General features: G+C 40.5%; 1 protein-coding gene across 2 annotated transcripts in view; it reads left to right on the forward strand.

Moving 5' to 3' along the window:
• The window catches only part of KDR (kinase insert domain receptor), a 47880-nt gene extending 45948 nt beyond the window's left edge, over nt 1-1932 (forward strand). For both annotated transcript variants that reach the window (XM_002745820.6, XM_078367974.1), the window contains one exon: nt 241-1932. In XM_002745820.6, the coding sequence (XP_002745866.2) occupies nt 241-463 (223 nt within the window). In that variant the 3' untranslated portion in view covers nt 464-1932. The remainder of the gene's footprint in view (nt 1-240) is intronic.
• Nucleotides 1933-10497: the final 8565 nt, after the last annotated feature.

The following is a 10497-nucleotide window of genomic DNA, read 5'->3' on the forward strand; positions in this document are numbered from 1 at the left end:
CATCTGAGGCTTGAAAGACTTGGACCTGAATAAGAGGACTTATCTGCAACAATTAATTCATGCGAGTACCTGAAAATAGACCTTGTCCCTGTAAACCTGATATGCTGATTAACAACTGGGAAAGATAGGCGGCTGGGGTCTCCAGGGAGATGGCAGCCCATATGGAATGGGGTGAGTGTAAAAACAAAAGAAGAACTGCCCTCTCTCTGCCAACTCATTTGTTTGCTATTTCTTCTGCAGTGGAATGATGCCCAGCAAAAGCAGGGAGTCCGTGGCATCTGAAGGCTCAAACCAGACAAGCGGCTACCAGTCCGGGTATCACTCCGATGACACAGACACCACTGTGTACTCCAGTGAGGAAGCAGAACTTTTAAAGCTGGTAGAGACTGGAGTGCAAGCTGGCAGCACAGCCCAGATCCTCCAGCCTGACTCCGGGACCACATTGAGCTCGCCTCCTGTTTAAAAGGAAGCACCCATGCCCCCAACTCCTGGACATCACATGAGAGGTGCTGCTCAGATTTTCAAGTGTTGTTCTTTCCACCACCAGGAAGTAGCCGCATTTGATTTTCATTTCAACAATAACAACAAAAAAAGACCTCGGACCACAGGGAGCTAGTCTTCTAGGCATATCCTGGAAGAGCTTATGACCCAAGAATGTGTCCATGTCTTCTCCCAGTGTTGACCTGATCCTCTTTTTCATTCATTTATAAAGCATTTATCATGCTCCCTACTGTGGGTCTCGCCATGGGTTAGAACGAAGACGTTCAAGCAATGGCCCCATCCTCAAAGAAGTAGCAGTACTTGGGGAGTTGACACTTCTGTAAAACTAGAAGATAAACCAGGCAATGTAAGTGTTTGAGGTGTTGAAGATGGGAAGGATTTGCAGGGCTGAGTCCCTCCGAGAGGCTTTGCTTAGGATGTCGGTCCTGAGCCAAGCCTTAAGTGTGGAATTTGGATTGATAGAAAGGAAGACTAACGTTAGCTTGCTCTGAGGGAGTACTGGAGCCTGCAAATGCACTGTGTTGACTCCGGTGGAGGTGGGCATGGGGTCTGTTCAGAAATGTAAAGGGTTCAGGTGGGGTTTCTGGTTTTAGAAGGTTGCGTGCTCTTTGCCTTTGGGCTAAAGGACAGTTCCTTGTGCTGTTTCCGACTCCTAATGAGAATTCCTTCCAGACCCTTACGTGTCTCCTGGCCAAGGCCCAGGAAGGAAATGACGCAGCTCTGGCTCCTTGTCTCCCAGGCTGATCCTTTATTCAGAACACCACAAAGAAAGGACATTCAGCTCGAGGCTCCCTGCCACGTTGAAGAGTTCTGACTGCACAAACCATCTTCTGGTTTCTTCTGGATGAATACCCTCATATCTGTCTTGATGTGATATGTCTGAGACTGAATGTGGGAGGTTCAGTGTCAAGCTGTGTGTGGTGTCAAAGTTTTAGGAAGGATTTTACCCTTTTGTTCTTTCCCCTGTTCCCAACCCACTGTCACCCCACACCCTGTCAATATTTTAGTTATTTGGCCTCTCCACTCCAGTAAACCTGATTGGGTTTGCTCACTCGCTGAATGATTATTAGCCAGACTTCAAAATTATTTTATAGCCCAAATTATAACATCTATTGTATTGTTTAGATTTTTAACATATAGAGCTATTTCTACTGATTTTTGCCCTTGTTCTGTCCTTTTTTCAAAAAAAAAAATGTGTTTTTTGTTTGGTACCATAGTGTGAACTGCTGGGAACAATGACTGTAAGACACGCTATGGCACATATATTTATAGTCTGTTTATGTAGAAACAAATGTAATATATTAAAGCCTTATATTATATATAATGAACTTTGTACTATTCACATTTTGTATCAGTATTATGTAGCATAACAAAGGTCATACTGCTTTCAGCAATTGATGCCGTTTTATTAAAAACATTGGAAAACTTGAAGGAATCTTTTTGCAAGGTTGCATTACTGTATCTATCATTTCTAAAATGGAGGAGGGCAGTGGCTGGACACGGTGGCTCACACCTAAAAACCCAGCACTTTGGGAGGCCAAGGTGGGAGGATTGCTTGAGTCCAGGAGTTCAAGACCCAGTCTGGCCATCATGGTCAGATTCCATCTCAAAGAAAAAAGGTAAAAATAAAATGGAGAAGAAGGAATCAGACATAATTTCCATGTGGTTGTTTATCACTTTTACTGGTTTCCTTATTCTTTTTATAAGGGATATTTTCATAAACTGGTTATATACTTTACAAACCAATAAATGAATTTGTAGTACAAAGCATGAGGGTAAAATATCACAACTATTTTGAGGTTAAGTATGTCTGATTTAAGGTTTAACTGCTCCTTCCCTCTTCTTCATTGCAAAGAATTCATACATACACAAACACACATACACTCCCCCATGCCCACACCTCCTTGCATCCCAACCCTTCTCACATTCACACCCACACCCCACATCCCCCAAACTGCCCCCTACACACACACCTCACACACACCCCCACCATCCCCCCATACATACTTCCCACACCCACCCACATACACACACCTTCACACACATCCACACAAGCACACACTGACACACCCAAATCTCCCCACACACTCACACCCACACTCCACACACACATCCACACTTCACACACACATCCACACTCCAAACCGTACCCCACATACACCCACCCACACCCATCCACACACACCCACACACCCTCCCCCACACTTTTTCATATTCTATTCTGGGCACTTTTGAGATTGTTAAATCATAAAGATATGCGATTCCTTGGCCCTCTAGTGAACCCATGTCTGTTAGAAGAGCCAATCATGAAACCCAGGGGGTGAAAGACCCTGAGACAGGTGATCAGACCCATGACAGTGCAGGGAGAGATGGACCAGATTTATAGTCTCTGGTAACATTCTACTCTACCTAGGGTCAGAACATAAGATCCATTATTGCCATTTTGAATGATTACTTTCACCCAAATTCAGTAGGTACAGTTATTTAATAAATCATTGGCCCCAATAAGTGACCTTATTTTTTGTGATTTTTTAAAATACAAGATTTTGAAATGTTTATCTAGTCAAATATGCCTCTCCCTTTTTTAAAATGGTTCCTAGGGAGCCGGGGGAAGTGGCCTGTGCCCGTAATCCCAGCACTTATTTATATATGTCATACTTCTTAAGCACAGTTGTACCCATTTGTATACAGGCTTAAAAATTCTTCAGAGTCCACAAAGATTTTAATCAAGTGAGGCGGCGGCGGATCATGAGGTCAGGAGATTGAGATCATTCTGGCCAACATGGTGAAACCCTGTTTCTACTAAGATACAAAAAATTAGCCAGACGTGGTGGTATGCACCTGTAGTCCCAGCTGCTAGGGAGGCCGAGGCAAGGGAATGGCTTGAACCTGGGAGGTGGAGGTTGCAGTGAGCTGAGATCGTGCCATTGCACTCCAGCCTGCCAACAAAGCAAGACTCCATCTCAAAAAAAAGGGGCTTCTAGATTTTAAAAAACTTTTTTAAGGAAAATTATTCCAATTCTAAATTTTCTTCTCTTATTGCATTTAAATCCATTCGGGATTATTTTCATATATGGAGTGAAGTGAAATAAAAGTCTAACTTTTTTCTTTTTTTCAAGCAGATCATCAACCATGGCAGCACCATTTATTAAATATCGCTGTTTTCCCTGTGGTTGGCAACAACCCTATTGTATCATTGTTCAAAACTATCCTGTCACTGAGACGTTCTGCACAGCTTCGTGATGAAGTGTGAGGCTATGGCTTGTGTGTTCTTGGGAATGGCACTTCCAGATCAAGGATGAGAACATCAGGGTCTCCTGCCAGACACTGGTAAACAGTGGGTCAAGCTAGCCCTGTAAAGAGCTCCTCATCTGTTCCTGTTGTTACAGTCTCTTTCAGTAAATGAATGGAAGAGTCTAGGTTATTTGGGATGGAGAAGATCTTCTATAAAAACACAGGATTTTCTTCACTTTAAGAAAAAGAGAAGATTTTTCTCTTTCCTAAGTGGCTCCTGGCATTGCTTCCAATGCCAGAAATTTGGATTCAGCGGAAACTTCACACTTTATTAAGAAATGCTTTCAGCACCTCAGGCAGAATGATTAGGAGGTGAGGTTTGGCCTTCTTCCTCTCCTTTCTGTCTTCCATGCCTCTTGTTCTTAGCTCTCTCGTTTTTCTCCTCATTTGCCCCTGTGTTGAAGAAAAATTTGTGGTTTTTAAAAGTGCTTCCTGCAGGATCTGGTTTTCGAACCTTTCCTTGGAGGCATTTGGTGTGTTTTAGGTGAGGCTACGGCTTCTCCTTCTGGCTCCTGCCTTCCCTCCTTTGCTCCCTTGATCCGCTTCTGTCCTCCCTCCCTTCAAGCCCTCTTGTCTCCTCACCTTCAATTTCTCTCTCCACTCACCTTCTTCTCTGTGCCCCCGACCCCATCACCCCATCGGGAGAGGTGAGAGGGGTGGGGAGGTTTCAGTTCATTACCCCTGAATTAGGTTTTCCTATCAATGCACATTCCTTTGTCCTCTTCAATAAAAGGAAAGAAGAAAAGAAAAAAACCACAAACCCACAACTTTGCAGTTGCTGACTTAACACGATTTTCCTGTCCCCCAGCATGTCTTTCTTTTTACCTCTGACTCAGATCAGCAGATGATAAAATGCAGGCAAACCCAGAAAGCTAAAGTCTTTGGAAAAAAAAAATAGCTGTTCATCCACATCTTTCCACATTTGCATGTCCCTTTCCCTTAGGGGAGACTGGGAAAGTCCATTGCATTCTTGGGTACCCAGTGAACACAGCTCAAAGGGGGTTCTAACGCATTTTTATAAGATTGCATTTCCTAAATGAATCTCTTCCATTTAAGGGTTTAGGCATAAGTAAAAATCTGTATAGTTTTTGTGAAAGCAAATTTAAATTTTAACTCTTGGAAAACTTACAGACTGCTCTTAGGCGATAAAGAAATGAAAATGGTACTGTTTTTGACTGAAATGGAGAAAAGTGGCAGAATCTGGGAGGAGCAACCCAGAGAAAAATTAACAGTCAAGTTGACCTGAAGTTCTGGTAGGAGAACATACCAGCCCCAGGAGAGGTCTGACTCAGAGATAAGGGAGCTATCTGAGTTAGGAAAAAGTATTCTAATGAAGACTACTGATAAGACAAGGTTTACAGTAAACTGTGGTTGATTCAAGTGAAAGTTAATGAGAACACATCAAATTGCACCTCAGACTTCATCTGCTTCATAACACAACATATGACTTTCATGTAACTACTTAACAGCTTCAAAACAACGTTAAATTCAGCAGTTTTGTCAACTTTTTTTTTTTTAAAAATGAAAAGAAAATATATGGTTTAATTTTTTAAATTTATACTCACCTGTTGTTTATGCAACGTTGACTTTTAGACGTTGCAATAGAAAAAGCGTACAGAAGAAGAATGGTTTGTGCTCTAACTTTATTTAATTTTTTGCTCTGTTTGCCTTTTCCTTTCTTCAGCAAATAATATTTTGGGAAAATAAATTCAGGAAAGACACCAATTCAAAAACAATTCTTATTACATATTTAATGCTCAGGGTAAATTTATATGAGAGCTTTGATTATCTCTAGGGAAAATAAACGTGCAGGGACATGAAGAGCTAGACACTTGCAGCCACATTTCCTTTTAGCTATATCTCTGGAAATCAGCTCATTATTTTTCTTTAGCATAATAAGAACAAAGAAACCCATGCCATCAAGCCTCACAGACTCATAAGATTATCCTTTCTTAAACACATCATTCAGGACCAACACTTTCAATAATGCCAAACTAGCTTGTTTACTATATTTTTCATGATTTCAGATTTTAGTTAGAAAACACATATGTATTTGTAGAAAGGGCCTCTTGTGGTTGAGTTCTTCAGTTCAAGGTACTCTCACAATGTCTGCCTCTGGGTCTATGTGCAGCTCACAGGACCCAGGCACGGAATGACTCACCAGGAGCCCTCCCAACAAACGTTACCAGGAGAGGTTTAATGAGATCCTGGTGCTATGCACAGGAGATCTTTTTAAGCTGAAATAACTTACCCTGACAAAGGAGATTGAAAACATTCCATTCATTGCCACAGAGAGAACATAACTGGGAATGAAAACCCAGATACGAGGCACAGAACTCAAGCTAGCCAGAAAGTGAACAGCAATATCTCATAGTCATTCCCCGGGTTAACAAGAAAACTGGCAGACATCCCAAAACACACAATGGGGAAGCAAGGCCTGCCATAGAAACAAGGTGTCATATTCAGATTCAGCCGTTAATACTAAACTTTAAGTGAATAATATTTAATTTATATATGTTTATTTGCTTATTTTTAATTGTATCTATAAAATTCTTAAATGTGTCAGACATTCTTTTAAAAAGTTGGTTAATGCCAGGCACAATGGCTCACACCTGTAATCCCAGCAATTTGGGAGGCCAAGGTGGGCGGGTCACAAGGTCAGGAGTTTGAGACCAGCCTGACCAACATGGTAAAACCCCATCTATACTAAAAAATAATACAAAAATTAGCCGGGTGTGGTGACATTCGCCTGTAATCCCAGCTACTCAGGAAGCTGAGGCAGGAGAATTGCTTGAACCTGGGAGGTGGAGATTGCAGTGAACTGAGATCAAACCACTGCACTCCAGCTTGGGTGATAGAGTGAGACTCTGTCTCAAAAAAAAAAAAAGTTGGTTAATATGAATTCATTTAAGTAATTGGGACCCTAAGCAAGATGTAGGTGTAACAACGTAGGCCAGGTGGGTAGGCCGCTGTAGGATGCACAAAACGAGCCTCATTAATGATTTCCACAAGTATCTGTTAAGGATTTACTATGTGCCAGACAACCTGTCAGGCAGTGGTCAAAATTATTTCCTTAGCATGATGGGTTAAGGTTTATCAGCAGAACCATGGAGAGGAGGAAGGCCACTCTTATGCCAGAGCAATCTAGATATCTTTATGGTCTTACCTTGATGAATCAAGAATAGTTTTCACTATCGGCTCACTTCTTTATTCAGTCATTCTTAAGTAAAGATCTGAGTTCAAGAACCTCTTTAGGTATTACAATGCATAGATTCACCTTGGAGGCACCTAAGCCGATTTTAGAGTTACGGAGCTCATGGGAAAAACCCAGGTAAGAACCCTCTTACATAAGGCTGAGGAAATTAGACTTATTTTGTCTGTTTCACCTCATGTTGCAAAATTTACATTTCACTTGTAAAACAAGATGAGATTGTATTGGGCTCTGGAAGAACTCTATGTTGGCCGGGACTAATGGTAACACAGAAGGAATCTTTGGTGTAATAGTAAGTAATGCTGTATTGTCCTTTATATTACTGTTCTGCATTTTACTTTACTGGTTTTTTTTTTTTTTTTTTTTGAGACAGGTTTTCACTCTGTCACCCAGGCTGAAGTGCAGTAGCGCGATCTCAGCTCACTGCAACTTCTGCCTCCTGGGTTCAAGCAATTCTCCTGCCTCAGCCTCCCGAGTAGCTGGGATTATAGGTGTGTGCTACCATGCCCAGTCAATCTTTGTATTTTTAGTACAGACAGCGTTTCACCAATTTGGCCAGGCTGATCTTGAGCTCCTGACCTCAAGTGATCTGTCCGCCTCACCCTCCCAAAGTCCTGGGATTATAGGCTTGAGCCACCGTGCCCATTCTGCATTTTAGTTTTCTAATGGATGAACATCCAGATACAGAAAGAATACATTCCATCATTTTATTAGATTTACTAGGAATTATTCAGCAGGGATTGTTTCATGTAATGAAATATTTTAAAAAATATTATCAGGTAACACACACAACACTTCACAAGTACACTTGTTTCACCAAGCAAAGTGTACTCCTGTATAAATCACCTTGAGAATCTTTTCAGCAGCCTGTACTTGAGTCAACAGAAATGAATTTTCCCTCAATTCAATCATTGTGGATAGATCATGATGGATTGCTGTGCCATTCCCCTGCTCCTCTGTCTAATATGGTTGGCAAATTACCTTGAGGATCTGTCATGAAGAGAGAAAAATCATCCTCATTCTTCTCTTATCATCTTATTCATCAGTGAATTTCAGAGCTTGGTCCAGCTTTTTTTCCTGTGACCTTTTGCACTGCAGGAAGGCTTATTGCTTCTTTGACAGAGGAGCAAGATGTGATGCCAGAATCCATTCCTAAGTTGGCTCTTACAAAATTAGCTAATAAAGCTCACTTAAAAAAAAATACCAGGAAGCATTAATTTTGGATAACATATATACAAGAGCAAATGTAATCACAGCCTAATAGAATTTAAAAATAAATATATATAAAGTACTTCATTTGCATTATTTTTGTCTGTTTCATGGTGATAGGCATCTAAGTAGCCCTGCAGTCACTCAGGCATGAGCAGCTGGAAGGGTGGAAAACTGCTATTGATCATCTGCCACATGTCAGGCATCGAGCCTCATATATTATCTCATTAAATTTGTGCAAAGTCCCTTGCATTAGGTGCTGTTATCACCATGTTACAAGTGAAGATTGGCAGCTAAGGCTTGAAGCCTCAGTATGAAAGGTCGTACATAGCAGGACTGAATCCAGTCTACCGAAAACATGGGAGACATATTCTTACTTGAGATAGAAGCCAGGATGAGATCTCTCTTGATGGCAGGCAGTGAGCTGATTTATCCTATAATAAATCAACCAACTAAATGACAGTTACATATTAAGGTGATATGGACCTTTAAGTGTTTTAGTCGATATGTCTTGGCTTCAACATTCCCATCTTTAAGACAGCTTTACCTATGAGATAATTCCACTAGGCAAGGACTAAACATAAAAGCCCAGTGTTGTAATGCACATCTAACTTCAAGAGGAAAGAGTGCATTACTCACTAGCTGTGTGGTCTTGGGCAAGTTCCTTAACCTATCTGTGTTTTACATTTCTCATCTGGATGAAGATTAAATGAGACGTGTATAAAGCAGGTAGCACACTATTTCATATATGGCAAGCATTCAAGAAAGCTTAGCTATTTTTATATTCTTGTAATGGTGCTAGCAGTAGTGAAGCGTGGTAGACATACGTTTTTGAACAACAGTTCTCCAAGATTGTCAGTTAACCTGCCATCACCAAACTTCATGGAGGCCTTCAAAGAAATGTACTGCTCTTCCTGGTTCCTTTGGTTTAAAGACCTGCACGAAGACTTTTTAGCAGGAAGAACAAATTGCTGGGATACCTGGGAAGGCTGGAGTATAATAGTCAAGATTCAGAAAGAGCTCACTGGTCAGGATTCAAAGGCAGCATCAGATAAATCAACTAGATATTTCTGCACCAATTTTGGAGTGGGACACCAGGCTTAGCAACAGGTTTAAGCTTGTTAGTTTGCTAATTAGTTATGTTAGTTTGTCAAAAATCAATTAGCCAGTCATCAATTTACTAAAGCTCAGATTGCCAAATCATCAATTTGCTGAATGACTAACTCATTAAATTAATCAGTAGACCAAAATTCTCCAGCATTCTTTACAAAGTTTATAGCAACTTGAATTGATGATTTCTATGAAGTCTTGATGGGTTGATTTTCACTCTGCCTTCATAGCAGGATTTATGAAGTTTCAATTTTCCAAAAGTTGAGGAATACAGTCATAACCTTTCATAAATACATTTTATCATTTTCAGTGACTTATTCCAATTTATCCATTTTGGTATAAAACTATGTTACAGATTTTCCATTAATATGAAAATTACATGGAAGAACCCAAAATGATTGTATTAATTGAAGTGCTGAATTTTTCTCACCAATTGGTAGAGATGCAAAATTAAGTGTTATGTACCAATTGAGGCGTCATTGAAAGAACGGTAAAAATGTTCAAATGTTGAAAAAATTTCAAATGGTATTCCAAAGGAATCAGAAAAACTCAAAAGTGGCTGAAGCATTTCTAGAATGTTTTTGTCTATGATGTTGACTGCTTTGTGTCCAGCACTTGGAACGGTGTCTACAATAGAAGGCCCTAAACAGCTGTGGAATGCAATAATAAAATTGGTCATTTGGTGAACAAAGTTTTATCCAGTCGACTCTCAGCAAATTGATTTTCAGCACCTTTAAGTTACTCTCGTTGACACCAGCAAGAACAAAAATACTTAGGGACTTCTGTTGAATGTGTTTTCAGAATATGCTTGAGTTTCCAACGAAGCAAGGGAAATTATCAACTGTGTAACCAGATAAACAGGTAGAGACAAGAAAGTGAATTATCCTGTTGTCTACAAGCTGGTCAGACCCCTTGGATTTTGACACTCAATACTCGTGCTCACATTTAAGAGGTAACTTGACAAGCTGCAGCATAGCCGGTAGAGGCTGTTCAGGATGGTCTTACAGAAAGAATGGTTGGGAAGCTGGGAAGTAGATAGGGCTCTCTTTCAATATATAAAGAGGTTTTTAAGGAAAGTGTTCTGCTTTTTTTGTCTTTCCAAAGGGCAAAGTTAGACAATGGATAGAAATGAGAATGGTAGACCCTGGGTCATCTGATTCCCAATCACATGC

This window comes from Callithrix jacchus, chromosome 3, assembly GCF_049354715.1.
Source record: "Callithrix jacchus isolate 240 chromosome 3, calJac240_pri, whole genome shotgun sequence".
Lineage (NCBI taxonomy): Eukaryota > Metazoa > Chordata > Mammalia > Primates > Cebidae > Callithrix > Callithrix jacchus.